We start from the raw sequence: 19,687 nt of genomic DNA on the forward strand, positions 1-19,687 counted from the left end.
AGCTTAATGTTGTGGTTTTCGTTTTAGTGCCATAATTAGATAGTATTTTTGCTGCTGGCGTTGATAAAACAGTCTAGTTTTGATATTTTCTGAGAAATAAACCCCTGCAGAAACAAACAAACAAACACTCCTATCCTACACTTCATTTCTCCACCAAGGCCAACATTTTGGAGCCCACGTCACCGGTTTCCACGGTGGGCTGATCCAGCGAGTCTCTTCCGGTGGATACGTGGCTCTCCGCTGCCGCTGCCATATTGACGCTAACTAGCTAACGCTTCACCTTACTCGAAGTCAGCTGTAGTCGCACCCTGGCATTCCAGAGTGACGATAAATCTCCCCCAAACCACATACACCACGGACTGAAGAGCGTTCACACATAAAGAGAGACCAAACATGGTGAGTGAAAGCTGAAAGTCATTGTAAATCGTTTTAGTTGTTGTCGGGCCTCGCAGTTATCATAACAGTGGCTAACGCTAGCACGTTTGTAGCTTGTATTCTCTTAAACGGAAACGAGAGAAATTCAGCGGCTGCTTCAGCTGACTGCCGAGGCTAACGTTGTGAATATTAGTACACAGCCAATGAATGTTTCTTTTGTACTAAGTCAGTGCGACATGAATCAGGGACATGTAGTCTGCAGACACTGCTGACGTTAACTAGCCTCACATGCTAGCGCTAGTTATCTTCTGTCACCAGCTGGACCCGAGCTAAGCGTTCAGACTGTCCCCTCGTCAGCCTCCACGACCAACTCTTCTCATACAAAGTATAAACCTGTACATATGCTCTTTAATATATTCCCCAAGCGATGACAGCTATGCTATGCTAGCCAGTTTTAGCTTGTCTAGAAGCTCAACACGTAGTCAGTTTGCCTTCAACGTCAACGTGGAACAAAAGCAGCCTCTTTCTTTAGGCTGCGATAATGTTCATTAATTTCAATCGTGTTTGTAAGGTTCATGTAAAGCTTAGTTTTCATGGAGGTGGCTTTATATTTCATAGAGGCACGTTGAGCTATCCCAATATTGTAACGCATTCTGTACAAACAAAACACCGTCATGTTGCTTTCTGTGTACATATCGTCATCATGCCTAATCATTCTAAAGCAACGTCCACTTCATGCTGGACACATGACAGGAGTCACAGAGAGGGCAGAAAATACATTTCTAATTATTCCTTTCTCCTTAAGATTATCCAAACAATTAAAGTTCTAAAGCATTAATACTCCCGGTGATGACACTTTACCTCAATGTGAAAGTATAGGCTCACGTTTACCCAATTTTGAGGATGTACTGGAATTCGTGACTTGCTTTTTATTCAGTTTTTTTTTTCTAAAATTAGGAGGCTTATGAAATGGACTACAACAAAATCATATCTGTATCATATTTCCTGGTGGTAGACCGACTTGTTGCCATTTTGTCCCAATAAATTAACCCTGTTGAGTCTTATATTCTTATCTAGGGCTGCGTGATTTAAGGAAAATGGGGAAATTTTGACCCAATTTAAAATAATGCAATGATGACACAGATTCTGGGAAACTCATCATTTCCCCCAGTTTTCTTTATTTTGTGCCATCAGTGACCCCAGCAGTCTGAATGTTTAAACCTGCACCTGCTTTGGGCTGGAAGTTCATTCAAGTGGCAGATTGCAGTGTAACCTGCATTAAATAACCTGCATTAGAACTGTAATGGTGATTGTAATTCAATATATTTTTGAGCTCTAACATGTCAGTTTACCTTTTATACTCAATAGGTATTGTCAAGAGCTAGAGAGATTAATTTTCATCAAAGTTGAAAATTGTATGCCTAATGAAATAAAGTTTATTTTCTGAGAACTCGGAATGACACTATGTTTGTTTTAGATCTGATCCGCATCTGAAACCGTTGACTTTTATGAATTATGAACTCTTATGATGTTTGATGAAAACAAAATGACTCTGACTTCCTGTAGATATTATTTATTGGGGATATATACCATTTCTTAACAAATAAACTGTAGAAAATCATTTGAAATCTTTTTGTCAACGTGAGTATGACAAGGCCATGATCTGGAGTGGCTATATGACACACCCTGAATGGCATTATTTAATTCTCAACTTTTTAGGAAGCCAATTAAACCAAAATATGAGATCAGCAGACACAGTGGATTGAACTAGACGATTATTCAAGAGTTTGTAAATGAACACATATGACGGTCCCCAGGAAAGACACATGGGGGAAAAGGAGGAGATGGAATCGGCTTTCTTTTATATCTTAGCAAAAAAAATCAGAAGGAAATTCCACAATGAAACCAATGAATAGAGTTTGTGGAACTATTTGCTAAACATGCCAAAAGCTCCAATACAAGTAAGAGAGATGGAAGGGATGGTCCTGCTTTACTACATTTGCTCCTCTTTATCTTCTAAAAGATCATGATGCTGCAATAAACTAGTGTCTCTAAATATGTCACTGACATACAGATTCTGAATGTATGGAACCTAAATCATGAGCTAACATTTATCACACTGCAGCAGACGTTAAAAAACACACACGCTGCTGTTTTTTAAATTATTCATATTGCTGATATTGCCATAAGATTCCTTGACCAGTCCTGCATCTTGTAACTGACTGATCAGTGTTACTCTGACAGAATATTTATTCCTGAAATGATTATTTTAGAAATAAATTCTCCATTCTAGTTAGAATCCTGATCTCTAAATGAGAGATGCATGCAGAAAGGGAATGTCTGCAGGTGTTTCATCAGTTGACCTATATCCCACCCACCCCTGCAGGTGCTGTTGGCAGCGGCGGTGTGCACCAAGGCCGGGAAGGCCATCGTGTCGCGGCAGTTTGTGGAAATGACCCGGACGCGGATCGAGGGTCTGCTGGCCGCGTTCCCCAAGCTGATGAACACGGGCAAGCAGCACACCTTTGTGGAAACAGACAGCGTGCGCTACGTGTACCAGCCGCTGGAGAAGCTCTACATGGTCCTCATCACCACCAAGAACAGCAACATCCTGGAGGATCTCGAGACACTCAGACTGTTCTCCCGCGTGGTAAGAAAACCCGGGAGGATACTTGGAACATTTAATGTACGCCACAAAAAATGGAATTGGAGATGCTTTTAATAATAATGTGGCAGTTGATGGTTAGACATTTTGGAAGAGCAGAAGTTTTTAAAGTTAAATTCTAATGTTATCTGCCGATGGTTCTGAAAAAGCAGAACAGAGCCGACTAAACCTTGAAGAAAGGAGATGAACCGTACTGATGGAGCAAAGCTCACATGCACATGCACACACACACTGGACGCCTGCAGGCTGCAGCCAGGGGTTTAAACACACACACTCATGGGTTTCAGTGGAAAATTTCAAGACTTTTAAAGAGGACAAAGAATATATTGACAGAACTGATTTATTTTTTCTTTCATTATTGTGGCATTTAGCAAATAGAAATAATTTTGGTGATTCTAAAGCAAGAGAAGTTTAGTCTGGTTTAACTTCAGACAATTAAAAAAATGTGTGTGCAACCTTTCATGCAGGTTATGCTATCTTTTGTAGTGTTTCTATCAGAAGTTGTAAGTTTTTGTTGTTCTGATTAACAAGACAGACGTCTAAACCATGTTGATCCACAGGAGAACTCAACCTGTTTGTTTAGTCAGTGGCCATCCCCCTCCAGCGCCACATTTACAGAAAAAGACTAAATGTTTTTCCAAAAACTAAAGTTGTTGTTTTTCACAAAACTTTGAAAACTGTGAAATAGTGTGTTTGTTTTGCAAAAGCTAAAAACACTTGAAATATTTCCCAGTATTTCTTGCCATATTTGGTTATATTATGTTCCGTGAGCACATGGATAGATCAGTCAAGAGTTTGAATTCATAAAATGAGCTCAGGATGCTCTTCTTCCTTCAGTGTTGGTTGAGTTCCCTGTCTGAATCGGTTCCTCCTTGTTTCTGCTCCGCTCCAGATCCCAGAGTACTGCCGTGTGCTGGAGGAGAGTGAAATCTCGGAGCACTGCTTCGACCTCATCTTTGCCTTCGACGAGATCGTGGCGCTCGGCTACAGAGAAAACGTCAACCTGGCTCAGATCCGTACCTTCACAGAGATGGACTCCCACGAGGAGAAGGTGTTCCGAGCCGTCAGAGAGGTAAGACGCTAGACGTGCATGAAAACTGAGAAAAAAGGAGAAAAGGACTGCGTCAATGGTCGGTAATGTTTGCAGACTCAGGAACGCGAGGCTAAAGCGGAGATGAGGAGGAAAGCGAAGGAGCTGCAGCAGGCCAGGAGAGACGCCGAGCGCTCTGGGAAGAAGGTTCCGGCGTTCGGCGGGTTTGGTAACGTGAGCAGCATGTCGTCAGGGTCCCTCATCACAGACACCATAGTGGAACCTGAGAAACCCAAGATCACACCAGCTCCAGTCCGGTACGGCACCATGAAACGCAACACAGCCCCCAGCTGAGCGTGCAGCTCTCCTCATCGGTCAGCTGATGAGTTGTTTGTTCGTTCCTCCAGATCAAGCGGCCCGAGCAAGGCTCTGAAGCTAGGCGCTAAAGGGAAAGAAGTGGATAACTTTGTTGACCAGCTCAAGTCTGAGGGTGAAACCATCATTTCCTCCTCAGGAAAGAGAGGCTCAGACGTGTCCAAGGTTCTGCCACCGCCAGTCAATGTGGAGAGGTACACACCTCTGGTTCAGAAGGGATTCATTTTCCAGTTTTCCTAGATTAATTTTCTTGGTTTTAGTGTAACAAAATCGGTTGATTGGGCGTTTAAAGCTCCTGCTGTTTGTGTTCGCTCCTCAGCGTACATCTGCGCGTGGAGGACAAGATCTCGCTGAGCTGCGGCCGTGATGGCGGCCTGCAGAACATGGAGGTGCTGGGCATGGTGACGCTCCGGGTCTCGGACGAGAAAAGCGGCCGCATCCGCCTCATCATCAACAACAACGACAACAAGGGGCTGCAGCTTCAGGTGGGTCTGCTGCACAAAACAGGCTGCTGTAGTCCAACTCTATTGTTATTACCAGTCATTTGAGGTGCACCGATATGTAAACTTGAGCCAAGATTGATCTTGCTATATGTCTCACAACGTCTGCTGCAGTTAAACTCCCTACAATCCTTTGCTGCATCACCTGCACTGTCACTTCACCAAACAAATACCACATGATCTGTGGGGAACAAATATCGGCCAAGTTTTATTTATCGGACTGATACCAACATGTTCAAAAAAAAGACTAATATAGATGCCGATGTTAGTGCCCATATAAAGCAAACTTCAGGTATTCGTGTTTTCTTTTCTTCCCATTTTCATTATTGTACTTAAGGGTGAATATAATGTGATGCTACACTGTCCATGTGTGACAGATCAGAACACATGGATTTTCCAAATTAGAGATTTTGATGTTTATAATTGCGGTAGAAAAATATGAAAACAAATTTCTTCAAATGTGTGGAATATCTGAAATTCTCTGAGCGCAGCAAACTGTTGGTTGTTGAAGGAAACCCAGATGTTTGACCCAAGTCATACAAGTCAAAGGCAATGTTACCAAATCCTGAGGAAATGAATGTTAACCTCTAACTTTGAAGATATTAATAAATTATTCTGAGATATATTATTTCTCCAAATTTTGTGGCATTTAGCAAGTAGAAGTAATTTTGGTTATTCCAACCAACCTAGAAGAGGAGATGTTTGGTCTGATTTAACTTCAGACTGTGATAAAAGTATTTTTGTATAGTGTATATAAACTAATGGTTTCACCTGCTTATGTATTTATTCTTGTTTATGGAAGTGTATTGAACTTTAAAACCCAAATAAGTACTAAATCGGGGGTACTTGTACACTAAAATGCACAAAGCATTTCGAATAGATAAGACCGTTTTTGGAAATATTCTTTGGCCTAAATGATCAATTCTGCTTCTCATTAAGACTTTCTTTTACATAAGAAAATGTGCTAAAGTGGCTGTGATCTGCCATATGCTGCTATTGCTGATGTTCCCTCCTAGTTACAGTTCAGCAGTAAAGCTAAAACCTAAACTGCAGACTAAATGATCCACATCCTGTTCGAATTCTGATTGGTAAACTAACTCCAGGTTAAATACTGTTGGTTTGCAGACGCATCCTAATGTGGACAAGAAGTTATTCACAGCTGAATCGGTGATTGGCCTAAAGAACCCAGAGAAGTCCTTCCCTCTCAATAACGACGTTGGCGTTCTGAAGTGGAGACTCCAGACCACAGACGAGTCCCTCATACCTCTAACCAGTGAGTGCATGTTATCCTTCCTGTAGATTATCCAGACTTATTTTAACGTGAGACTGTTTGTTACCGAGATGGAAATAACTCAGCAAATCTAACTGGAATGTTTCCATTTCCTTTGATAATGCGATTACTGACTGTAAGGTGCGATCAGCATCAGTTGTGCTGTAACTGTTGGTCCTCAGTAGTCAGAGTAGAGTAGATGTGCTGCTCTCTCATCCAGCTGCTCTGTCTCCCAGTAAACTGCTGGCCTTCAGAGAGCGCCTCCGGCTGCGACGTCAACATCGAGTACGAGCTGCAGGAGGAGAACCTGGAACTGAACGACGTCGTCATCAGCATCCCTGTTCCGTAAGCACCTCAAATCGCCATGGTTACGCCAGTCAAATTCAATACTCTAAACATAGAACCTTTAATATTACAGCTGTGTACTTGTATATTATTTTATCAATCAAATCACAGCAGTTTGATCTGCATAATATCTGATTACATGAAGGTGAAAAGATGGCCATTTAATTTTAGTATAGACAATGCACATTAATTGACATTTGTGTAAATGTGCCAGGATTAGCCAAAACACTATTTGTCATCTGTTGTCTCTGAACGATGCTCAGTCTGTCCTGCTAAAAAACAGACAAGGTTAAAATGACATAACTATAAAAATAAATTCAATTAATCCAAACAATAAATACAAAAGAAAAAAACTTATAATTAATATTTGAAGAGCTTTTTAATAGTTCTATGAATGCATTCTGCCACAGCCGGCTCTTTGAAAACGTTCTTGATGTAGTTGTGGCCAAAATGAAAGTGAGTCTGACAACCTGCTTTGGAGGAAGTTCAGCTCTTGACTGTCCAGGAATTAAGAATGTGCAAGTTAGAAAGTAGTCGGCAGTTTGCTTTTGATAGAAAGTAAGTGGGGCTGCAGATAGCGATTATTTTAGTAGTTGATTATTCTCTATTAATCAGATTTTAAAAAATGACACACTGGAGCTTTTTGATTCAACCATTTATTCTTATTTTATACATTAAACTATGCAAAATATTCAGCTAAAGAAGAAAATAAACATTTTACTGCCTAAAATGCAGTAACTGCATTCCTTTAGTGAAACCTTGACAATTTGTAGCAAAGGATGAATCCACAGCTAAAAAACTCCTTGTAACATCAACATGTGGAAAACTCGATTCTTTCTGCTTGACCTAACATCAGCACAGTAAAGGACTGGAGATTAATTTTTTCAATTAACAGAGTAATAATTGGCCTCAGATCGCTTAATAGGAGACTTATTAAACACCATTTGAACCAGATGAAGCTAAAACTGCCTACATCAGTTATCAATTAATCATTAACTGTGTGGTAGACGATTATTTGGATAATCGATTAATCACGATTAATCCAGTCGCTTCAGCTCTAGAAATAAGATGGATATCTCTTCAAAAAACAAAAATTTAAACCTACAACAATATAAATGTCAATATCAAAGTGACCTCAGGTCGCTCTCTGTGAGCCAATGAGACGTCTCTGTGTGTTTGAACCCACTGTGACGGTTTGCGGTCGTCGACATGTGAAGCGTCTGTCTGTCGTTGTCCTCCAGGTCCGGGGTGGGCGCTCCTGTGATCGGAGATCTGGACGGAGAGTACAAACACGACAGCCGGCGGAACGTCCTGGAGTGGTGCCTACCAGTCATCGATGCCAACAACAAAACCGGCAGCCTGGAATTCAGCATCGCCGGGCAGCCCAATGATTTCTTTCCCATCAATGTGTCCTTCGTGTCCAAGCGCAACTACTGTGACATTCAGGTGAGCTCCCGATGAAGGTGCAGTCTTTTCTTAAGAAGCTTCGTTCGGTTCAGTAGTTTTAGATGAAATGAGTGCAGTAACAGTGGAGATGGTAAAAAGTTGGCACATAGATTGGGAGAGGGAGTTTGAAGCTGCTGGATGAAGAGGTCTGTGTTGGCGCTGCACAGCTCAGCAGTGTCATGTGGTCACCTGGAGCCGTGTTGGTTTGGGAAACGGCTCGCTGCTGAGACACGACCATGAAGCCCTCACACCTGTGAAATGATGAGATATCTGTGACTTCAGTTTCCATTTTCTCCCATTCAGAAAAAAGTTGAAACATTTCGCGTGAAATGTTGGTTATCACAGACGTGACCATCATGCGACAAGTTACAGAAATTCATGTAACATGTAATTCTTTTTTTTTTTTTTTAATGAATTAAAAAATTCTTTAGAAATTTAAAAATATTTCTTTTAGTCATTTTCAGTTACATCGATAGAAAATATTGTTTAAATATTGCAGAAGTTCTTCCACATTAAAGAAAAATAACCCCCGAACCTTTTTTTTCTTTTTTTCCTTTTAGGTTACCAAAGTGTCTCATGTAGATGGCGACAGCTCCGTCAGATTCTCTTCAGAAACCTCCTTTGTTGTTGACAAATATGTAATTGAGTAAAAATATTGGAAGAAAATGGCAAAATGAGAAAAAAAAATCACCATTTACAAAAAAAAAAGTCCAAATCTATGCTACAGAGAAAGATCGACGATTTCCAGCCTGCTGCCCCTGTATATTATCAGACTGTACACAGACAGGACGCCCGCCAGCGCCGTGGCAACGGCACCTCCTGTGGGGAAGAGCAGCAGCAGCAGCAGCGGTGGTGTATTTATGTTTGTATGACAGAGGATCATCTATATATAGAGTTAATTGAACAGGAATAAAACCAACACACAACTTCTCCTTCCACTAATGCTGTGGTGCAGAACTGTACAGAGGATGAGTAGAGGATGACTGTGGGGATGAAGGAGAGGCTAGCTGTGTCAGTAAGTGCTGGTGGAGGAACAGCAGGACCTTAGCGCTGCTAGCTTAGCTCCGCCCCCTCCCCGATCATCATGCATTCTCCACAGACGCGCTCTCTCTCTCTCTCTCTCTCTCTCTCTCTCTCTCTCTCTCTCTCTCTCTCTCTCTCTCTCTCTCTCTCTCTCTCTCTCTCTCTCTCTCTCTCTCTCTCTCTCACACACACACTGCGGTGATAATGGAACGGGTGCTTTCTTCTCCCCCCTTACTGTAGCTGTCTTTTTCTCATGTGGAATTGTTAAGCTCTTGTGACTTTCTGTTTTCATGTCTCCGATTTTCTGTTTCCTGGAGAACGTAAACAAAAGCTCGTCCTTTTGTTTCTGCTTTTCTTTTCTACTGTTGCTCATTCTGACCACTGCTCAGCTCGGTGAATTTGGCAGGACGTTGTAAGGGATTCTCAACAACACACCTATCAGTAAAAATCATTAAACTTCCCCACCATGTTGTTTTTGGAACACCATTAAACCACTCCTCGCCTGGTCTAGAAGGGACGCCATGTTTAATTGTGCTCCATTTGAGCTCAGAGATGAACCCTGAGATTTCACACTTCAAGGGTTTAAAATCAGATTCAGCCGTTATTCCCCCCCACTTTATATTTCCCGTCAGCAGGGGGGCTTACTGCACCTCCCCCCCACTGTAAGCTCTAATACTCATCCAACCAGTCATCCTTTACTTGCATCGTCAAAGAGCGTCGACATTATACATGAAGTAAAATTTGTCTTTCATGGGGGTTTTTTCTTTGACTTATATTCCCTCCTTTCCTGCCCCTCAATTTCAATTTAGCAATGGTTATGTGGATGTTGGGTCAACAATGACCAGAAACAACTTTTCTTTTCTTTTTTTAACAAAATTGCAGAAGGGGAATCCTGACATTCCAGTGTAAAACTAGAAAGAAAAAAAAAAAGAAACTTTAATGGAATAAAATGTATTATTAAAACTGTAAGGTGGACTTGGTCTTAATGAGCCTTTATTCCATCAAGTGGGTTAGCAGAAAGTTGCTAACATAATTTTAGCATTTTCCCACCAGCAAACCTGGGGCTTATGTCAAATAATACCAAAGGTTAAATTTATGACCTACATATAAAATGCTGTTGAGTTGTGAAAAATTCTCCACTAGTGAGGCATTATGCTGTAGTGGTAAATGTTATTGCAGAAAAATGCACCAGAGTTGACAGGAAGACCCGTGAAGGAATTCTGTGACAATACTTGATCAAAAGAACAATGGATGTTCAGACGTAGTTTAAGAATGGGCAAATATTTCACATATAATGTTACTGCTTTATCAAAACATTCCTGGATCGATTATTTCATTCATGTTTGAGGAATCATTGAATCTCCTCTAGCAACCATTCAGAGGTGCTTAAATGCCAGCTCTCACCAAGCCCCGCCCACTTACACAGAGCTCCTCCTTGGACCTGCATCTCCCACCCACAGAGCGGGATCCTCAACTACTTCAGTCCAATGCTCCTATGATTGGTTGTAAGCTGCATAATGAGAAGTTCTGTGATGATGTGCTGAAGGAGTTGGAAACCTGGAGAAAAAGGCCCAATTCCATGGTGTCAAATGTCTTTTATCTGTACATTTTGATGAGAACTGAAGGTAAAATGGCTCTGTGTGCCTGGAAAATACATACCGCCCCTTCAAGGAATGCAAAAAAGCTAAAGAGAAAACCAGCTGTGTTCATCATTATACGATTTCCTGATGGACAGCTTTGGTTCAATTACATCGATAATTGAACCTCTACGTCTCATCTGTACGTCCTCTGTGAGTCAAAAAAAATCTTCCCAGATGTTGCGTGGCCATCACAAAGACCCAGAGGCAACATGGAACGACACATTCAGGGAGAAGCTTCCGCAACTTTTTGAGATTATGAAAAATGTATGAAGGCAGCCGTGTTTTTAAGTATTAAGCAAAGGGTGTGAATGCTTGTGTAAATGGGATTTCTTGGTTTTCTATTTTGAATACTTTTCCAAAAAATCTCAACTTTTCTCAACATTCTCATAATGGGGACATTTTTGTGTAAAATGTTGAGGAAAGAGCTTTTTCATCCATCCATGACAACAAATCATGGAAACAGTTAAGCACCATGAATGCTGTCCAGATGTTGTACAGGCGTTTTCTGGATTATAATTTCTGCTACTGAACTGAACTTTGAAAATATTTTCTCCAGTTTACCCAGAGTAAAGACCCTTGTTCCACCACAATAGCATCTCATTTTACCTCTAAATCAGAAGCTGCAATGTAGATACCACCTACAGCAGCATTAGCCACTAATGATATATAACCATATTTTGTCACAGCTCTTACATAACTCACAGCACACCCATTTGTCATTGACTGAAAAATTAAATTAAACAAAGGAAAACATGTTTGGGGAACAAGTTACAGATCCCTTTCTTTCCCTTGCTGTAGCCCCATATGCTGTGACTCTCTGGGTAGAGAACCACGTCATTTATACTGAAATGCGCCAGTGCGCACCAGTTCTTGGTTGCTTAATTTAAACTCGCCAGCAGGTTTTCTTTTAGCCTCTGTCCTGAAGCCAAGTGAATTTATGTTTTGGTGTTTCACCTTTTAAAACAGATTTCTCTTTGCTGCCTGATCCACACGCAACTCCAAAGAATCCCATCAGCAGCCACGAGGAAGAAGGTGAGACAGATGCTGAGTGGAAACGCTACAGGCCAACAGATGGGTAAATGATGGCAGATGAAGAGGGACGGGGACGGGGTGGGATCTGGGGGCCACTTTAGGGCCATAGGGGTCAGCTGCAAGGCAGCCAGCAGCCGTGCCTGGATTGAGGAGGGGGGGGGTTGGTGTTAATAGCCAACCATAAACAGAGGGTGTGCTCTTTACGAATGAATGAGCTGGCTGATAAAACTCTCAGTGGAGCAGGCGGCGGGGGCGGGCAGACTGTTGTCTCTGTCCTGTTAAAGCACACCGGTAGCGTCACAGCGTCCGTCTGCAGGCTTTGACTGGATCACGACCGACTGGCAGGAACTTTGGTTAATGGAGTTTTGTCCTTCCAGAATGGAACTCGAGAGTGGAAAACTTCTCTAACATCTGACATTCGCTTCACCTGCCAGTGAAGGATGATGGTCAAGAAAGTACGATTCAAGGTAAGGAAATCCGTTCGAGTCTCAACTGATTCTGTTTTCTATGGACGGCTGTTTTAAATATTAAATATGTCTATTTGTGACTTCTTAATGGGAAAATAGAAAACCAACTATCCACCAGTGCCAGAAGAAATTGTTGCAACCTGAAACCTGTTGTTTGATATCTCATAATCCACCTGTAAGGTGGAGGTTTTGCGTTCCGTCCCTTTAAGGAGCAGCAGTGGACTCGTGTTGGGTCTCCTGCCTCAGGTTGAGCAGCAGTTCAGAGGGAGACGCTGCTGCTCCGTCTGAGCGGCGACACCGAGGTGATAATTATTGCTCAGCTCCAGGATCTGCTGCCTCTCACCGACTTTAAAGAATCAAACAGAGTTACATGTCTCTTTAAATGGAAAGCTCCATTTAGAATGTGGAAATGCCAGTGAGATCAGCATCAGTACTCCCACAGTTCCTCCTTTCCTGCCCAAAATGGTTTCAGAGTAATTTTTGCATTTCTTAGAAAACACAGTCACAATCTGGTGACTGATCCATAGAATGCTGATGACATGCTGATTCATGTATCTGGTAAAACTCGCTGCTAAGGTCAGATTTACTTAAAAGTGTCAGAACTTTGTGTTTATTCCTGTATTCTAAGAAAACGTTGTCTGTTTTCCAATTTTTGTTTGGATATCAATGCACTTGAAAAGGTTTAAAAGTGATGTTAAAATTATTTCCAGCAAAATAAATTACCCTTATCTGGTTAAAGTTCTGCTCAGAGTTCAGCTGTTCTGACCATCCGCTCAAAGGTGACACTTTTCCTGAGCTGAGTGATTGTGTTCAGAAATCACAGCCAAACAGAAACAATCAGAACCAGCCACAGCTACTTGGTGTGTTTTTTTGCTTTGTTTTTTTCTTCTTCTTCTTTCTTTTTTTTTGTGAAAATATGAATATAAGAGTGATGTAGCATTTTACAGGTTGGACTGATTATTTTAAACTCTATCCCAATCAATGGAAGCTAAAATTAGAAAAAAAAAAAAATCTCTGTTCCATTTTCATAAAAACTCTCACTGCAACAGTTTGGCTCAACTCAGTATGTCTGCTGAGTCGGGTGCTTCAGGCTTGTATACCCTGTGCCTTCTGAGGGAAAGCATCACCACAGCATGATGCTGCCACCACTAGCAATGCACAATATATCGGCACCAACATCGTAACTGGCCGATATTCGTCATATTTATCGGCATCGATCGTATAAATAAAACTGGGTCATTTCATTTCCATCTTGTCGCCGTTTGTTTCTGGGGGTCGGTGGTCATGTGGGATTTGTTTGGTCATGTGACTGTGATGCAGCAAAGGATTGTGGGGAGTTTAACCGAAGCAGAGAAGCGCTGGTGAAGTCAGAAGTGTGGTCGTTTTTTCAAGGTAAGAGTAGAGAAATATATATAATATTAGTAAATATTGGTGATCGGCCATAACACCAATATTGATATTGGCCCAAATTTTCATATGGTAGCATTCCTAGCCACGGCCATAATAAAATCATGCTGTGGGCTTTCAATCGCCACATAAGTCATGTAACAGACTTGGGTGTCTACTGCCTTCGCTCAGCATTTATATAGAATCAGAAAGTGCATGAAACACTTACATATATATTTATAACACTCTGCAGATCAAAGATAAAGTGTTTATAAAAGTCAAAAGCACTTTAAAGCATGTGTTTACAGTATTACCAACTATATAGATCTATTCAATTTTGTACTTATTGCATCCTTTTCTTTCTTTTTTTAACTTTATGGCCTTTTTAAGATCTTTTTTTAACAACTATATTAGTTTCTTAAAGGTCAAAGTGCACAGTGGGACACAAGATGATTAGCTGCAGACATTTTGTGGCGTGTGATTTTTGTTGATTTTCCTCACAGCACCAGCCAGTATCCTGACTGAAAGCCCTCCAGGGAGGGAGACGGAGGCTGGAAGGAAATTGTAAGAATTCTGTGTCCATATGTGGAATTTCCTCTCGTTGACTGTTCAAACAGCGGGAGCTTTTTCTTGGGTTTTCCTCACACTGCCGTGCCATGTTTCATCCTTCACCTCAGTCTCCATGGGAACGACGGTCAGCTGAGATCCAGATATTGATCATTTTTAAATATCTTGTGTTTGCAGTTTGTGTCCAAACCCATCTACTGTAGACTTCAATAAGAACAGCCTCTGCACATTTCTGAGCACAGCATACTGGTATGTATGTAGATAGTAAAACAAGAAGGTATACATTTGATTTCTGGCAAGAAAGTTCAGACATTTTCTGAAAAAAATAAATAAATAAAGGAAATTTCTGTGTGGAAATCTTTAAAAATTGCTAGAAACAAAACTCAGAAATGCTTAAGTTGTCTCAGAAATTCTTCCTAGAAAATTTCTAGAATTTCTTTTTGAAAAATACATGAAAATTTCAATGATTGAAAAGCCACAAATGTGCTTTTATTTTTGTCTAGCAAATTTTTTTTACCTTTAATACTCAGGAATTTCTGTTTTTTGTAGGAATTTTCTGAAACGAATCTAAAACTTTCAGTTATTTTTTTCTCAAGCAAATATTCTAATTGTCAAACTCAGAATGTTCTTGTTTTTGTAGAAAATTTTTAAACTTTTTGATACATTTCTAAATTTCTGAATGCAGAAATTTACTCCTCTTTTTTTCTATCTACAATGGCCCTACCACGCCATTGCAGTTAACAGCCACTGGATGGCAGTGCTGTTCTACTGACCACCTCAGAGATGTTACGGTTGAAGCCTTGAAACCTCCAGAGCAGCAGCTCACACAAACACTTTAGTCTGAGCTAAATTTCTGGTGTCGGTTGTTGAGCCCAGGGTCGACCTTTCAACTTTGCGAGACAGAATGTGCCCTAAAGGAAGATGTGGCCGTCTCTAATTGGTCTGTCTCATCAAAGGTAGTTCATCCTGGCTGTGACTCGTCTCTGCTATTTGACTTGCCTTTTCTGTTGACGATATCAGAAGTGTGGAGGGATGCTGTGAGATATTTCATTCACCCAGTGAGCAGCTCTAGTCCTCTGGAGTCAGCGCCCACTAAGGCCTTTGATGTTCATAATGAGCGACTCCCTCTGCTCAGCCCTGCAGCGCTGCGCTGTATGTTTCTATAAAGCATTTGAATGGGTGCGTGGGTGCTGGGGGAAGAGTGCGACAGAACCCAACATGGTTTTCATTTGAGATGAAAGGACGGAGAGCTTTTACTGTCTCAGACGTCTGTTTATGCCAAGTGTGAGTGGGTGGATGTGTGTGTTTAAATTAAAGGAGAAACTTCCCTTGGATCCCTGGTGATTTGTAAGTTACCTGTGGGCTCGTCCGCGTATACGGTGGCTGCCCTGCATGTGTGCTCCCTTCTTTCTGCTCCCACAACAAAGAAACAGGCCTTGGATCTACGGTTTATTGGGATGCATTGTTCCGTCCCCACAGGTGGTGAGAGGAAATAGTAAAACACAATTCACAGCTCCCATGGCTCCTGTGGAATGTACCTCAAAGACTGTTGTCTGAAGATATTGTTGAAAATGGCACCCTTACTAAAAACTATGGTTATGGCTGTGTTAATGTGTTCTTATACTAGCTCTCCTCAGGATTCTTTAAGTAATGTCCAGATTCATAATGTCAGAGTCTTGGAACTCTCTAAGTAAAGAAATGGGATGCTCTGGTCAGATAAGACAAAAACTGACCTTTGTCCCCAATGTTAAAAACGTTGTGCGGTAGAAAACAAAAATTTCACATCATCCTAAACACAGCATCCCCTTGGTGAAACATAGTGGTGGTAGCATCATGGTGTGGGAGTGGGTTTTCTTAGTGACAGAAAAGAAACCACTGATAGGAAACTCATTGGAGCTAAATACAGGACGATACTGGGAGGAAACCAGTTAGAAGCTGAAAAAGACTTGAGACCGAGGTGGAGCTTCTCCTTCCAGCAGGAGGACAATGACTCCTGCTGGAAGTCATTAAAGGATCTTCATGTGTTATAATGGTCAAGTCACTGGCCATTATATTATTTTGTTAGGTGTCAAAGTACACACCTAATACAATCAGGAATCTGTGGTGACATTGGAAAATTACTGCTAAAAGGCATTCGCCGTCCAATCTGACTGAGTTTAAGCAATTTACAATGAAGAATAGGAAACAATTCTACCCATTGGGTGTGCAAAGCAGATAGAAACATACGCCAACAGCTTTGTGGACCTCAACAGGCCCACAAAGCTTCTGAAACTAGCTACTGCCAGACTAAAACCAGCTCGGCCAATCAGAGCCCTTTAAGGGGTCTTGCATGATCGGACTGAAGTCAAACTATCCATGCATGGTCATGTGGTTGCGGGATGTTTGTATTCACACACACCCTTCTAGGTCAACAAGACGCACTGAGCCCTAAGCAGTGATCATGGTAGAAAGCAATGACTACTACGAGTTCACAAGTTTGGAGGACCTGCGATGGACTGGCGACTTGTCCAGGGTGTACCCCGCCTCTCGCCTGTTGACAGATGGAGACAGATACCAGCACCCCTCCTGACCCCAATGGGATAAGGGTGTAAGAAAATGGCTGGATGGAAGTTTGGAGGAGGAGGAAATAATGATTGATGATCGATTAGGCTTTCACTGTATTCTCTGTTTTTGGAAGCCAACAATAGGAACAGAAGGCGTCTGTGTAACGTTCCCCAACCACAGTGGACCTGAACTGAATTCAGTGTTTTGGCTAAACAGTACATACTTTTTTACGGCGTTGGACAAATGCGCCAGCTGCTGGAAGTTGAGTTGTTGTGGCTGTTTTCCGCAAAACCCAACACACCCATGGAATTCTGACACACAATCGTGTCGTATAAAGAAGTTTGTTAGTTGGGTTGTGACAAGAACAAGTAGACGACATGAGGCTGAGAACAAGATAATGCGATTTTCGTCATGGCAATGAGAACTGATTTTGAGGCTTCATGCAAAACCCTTAAGAGAAATTCAAAGAACTATTGATTTGGGGTGGCACATGGTGTAGAGGTACAGCGGGCGCCACACATGCTATTAGACATTGAAGCCACTCTGCAGTGTTTGATTTCCAACCTGGGAACCTTTCTTGCATGTCTTCACCCCTTCTCTCTCCGCCAATATCCCATTTGATTACTGCAAAGAAACTGCCACTAGTGCCACAAAAATCTTTAGCAAAAAAGATATGCTGATTTAACATTTTCTTAAGTTGCTTACAGAACTGCTGACACTTGTGTTACATTTTGGCTGAAGTGTATATAGCTGAATAGGAATTTTTCGGAGCTGTTATTATTGCTGGGTATTCTTTGTCTGCTGACTACTTGGTCATTTTGTGTGACTTGTGTTTTCATGCCTGTCTGTTCAACGGACAAATAGACACTACAACCTGTGAGAAAGATTGTTGCTAACTAGAATCAACAGTTGTTTGAAAAGACAATACCAAATGTCAGCTGCAGGATTGAGGTTTGAGGGATGGATCTCATGCTGCTGGACAGGCTGAAGATGTGATGATCATGGTGGGAGGTAGAGCACTGCTTGTTTCTACAATGAACAAAAAGTGAAACGGGAGTTCTGCAAGCATCTTGGTTCTGATTTACACCCTATCAGCCCATTCTGATAACTTCCAGCTCAGTGTCTGCTTAAAACATTTCCCACCAGCTGCCTTTATATATGCAGAATTCCTGTGAGGCTGGGAGATGTTAGCCTGGTTGGGATGTTTATGTGGGTGACAGGCCAGCTGTGTAATTTAGGCTGACAGATGAATACACTTTACCTAAATCATGTTATATCCCACCCAGGCTTCCAGGAATGTTAGGTATGTGCAGTTTGTCACCTCCAGAAGGAAGCTTTTCTGGATCAGGACATTGAGCCTGTAAAGTGTACACACAGCAGTTCTAACTGGGCTTTAGACATCATTCTGGTATAACTCTAAATGACCGGTTTGGTTAGAGGCTGTGGCTGCTCTGCTGCCCACAAACACAAACTACGACAGGATAAAAAAGGAGTAACACTATGAATATTTCTCTGTCTTAAGGCTTGACTATTTACAGAAAGTCTGCTACACTTTCTTAGCCACAACAAACACATATTTGAGCCCCTCCATTATAGCTGTTGGACTGTCCAGAATGAACCTACCATTGTGGTCAGTTTTACAGGAGTCTGCAAGAGTTCAACAATCCTTTACACCAAATCTTACGAGTATTTTTGGATCTTGTGTCCAACATGCACAGAATCTTCTCAATGTATCTTAAACTTGAACATATGTGCAAAGTTCAAAGCACAATGCAGTTATGCTGTGCTAATGCTAATTGATGTAACAAAGACCAGCTTGCTCTGACTCAGACTGAGTTGAGAAGGAGACCAGAACATACCACCATGAAGACAAGACCAAGACTGCAGGTAAAGCTAACTGGTTGCACTGGGCGCTTGGTTTTCAGTTAGCTGTACTGTCACAACCTGAATTTGTAATCCACTAGCTTGTCTAATAAATCTAAAAAGTTGGTAACAAGTTAAACAGACAAGCCAGACGATCTTGAAGAATGCATACATCTAGCTAAATGTTAACTGACTTAGCATCAGTCAGCATTTAGGCTCAGAGTTAATTTAGCGTTCTTTCTTTCTCCATCTGTCCGTCATTTTCTGCGTAATCTGGGGTTGGTCAGTATCCCTCTGCTTTCTGTCTGAACTATTGATATCATATTCAGTAAGATAAACTCAACAACAGAAATTCTATTCATATTTCTGCTGTAGAGGTAAAAAAGCGGCTCTGTCGTTCATTGCTTTTGATGTTTGTTGCGCGTCAGATTTATGGGTGTACGTACCAGAGGTACGCAAAGGTTCCCACCAGAACCTATCTATATATATAAAAAAATCTGATTAATTGCCTTAAACATTCTTAACACATTTAAAATCTGTTTAATTAATTAGTCAGAATTAATAAGTTATAATTCCAGCCCTAGTTTGGAGGCAAGATTCTGGTTCCTCTGAAGAAATGCCGTGTTGTTCTGTACAAACGTTAACCAGAACCAGAATCTTGCTAACAGAGCCCACTTTAAAAAAAAAAAAATTCTTTAGCATCCTATTAATATCAGCAGAAGCAGCGCTGGGTTTTGCTGACTAACCATATCTAACACCTCTCTATCTAGAGTTGCTGTATGCTGGTTTCCTGGGTCAGAAAGTCTCTATCAGAAAGAAAATGTTGTTCACCATAACAGTGCTGCCAGTGTGTGAGCATATGTGGCTGTTCTCCAGCGAACATTTACCCCCTGACTGTATTCCGCTCATTTTCAGCACCATGTTTACCTATGAGTCCAGGCTCAGATTAACGTTTGTGCAGAACAACACGGCATTTCTTCATCCAAAAGAATGAGCGCCTTGTGTCTCCCTGCTGAAGGAACCCTGAGTGTTGGCACGGTGAGGGTACAGTGTGTGTGTGTGGGGGTGTGTGTGTGTGGATGGGTGGAGGACTGGTAATGCTGAGGGAAAGAGAGAAAGCAGGAACATGTGAATGAGAGGAGAGGCGGTGGGAGCTGCA

The 19,687-nt window shown here is 41.6% G+C and overlaps 1 protein-coding gene across 1 annotated transcript; it reads left to right on the plus strand.

Annotated features, from left to right (window-relative positions):
• Positions 1-216: 216 nt before the first annotated feature.
• On the plus strand, positions 217-8,936 carry LOC116737287 (coatomer subunit delta). Its single transcript, XM_032590352.1, has 10 exons — positions 217-396; positions 2,762-3,025; positions 3,933-4,112; positions 4,188-4,387; positions 4,478-4,639; positions 4,765-4,930; positions 6,071-6,218; positions 6,452-6,560; positions 7,802-8,006; positions 8,567-8,936. Exons 1-10 carry the CDS (start codon positions 394-396, stop codon positions 8,654-8,656), a joined length of 1,527 nt encoding a protein of 508 aa, XP_032446243.1. The 5' UTR covers positions 217-393; the 3' UTR covers positions 8,657-8,936.
• The last annotated feature ends 10,751 nt before the right edge of the window (positions 8,937-19,687 follow it).

The sequence above is a fragment of the Xiphophorus hellerii genome, chromosome 18 (genome assembly GCF_003331165.1).
Source record: "Xiphophorus hellerii strain 12219 chromosome 18, Xiphophorus_hellerii-4.1, whole genome shotgun sequence".
NCBI lineage: Eukaryota > Metazoa > Chordata > Actinopteri > Cyprinodontiformes > Poeciliidae > Xiphophorus > Xiphophorus hellerii.

Excerpts from the sequence above, each read along its gene's own strand:
- LOC116737287 (XM_032590352.1), top strand. Across the intron at positions 4,640-4,764 it reads CCGCCAGTCAATGTGGAGAG|CGTACATCTGCGCGTGGAGG; the intron begins GTACACACCTCT and ends TTCGCTCCTCAG. Across the intron at positions 4,931-6,070 it reads ACAAGGGGCTGCAGCTTCAG|ACGCATCCTAATGTGGACAA; the intron begins GTGGGTCTGCTG and ends GTTGGTTTGCAG.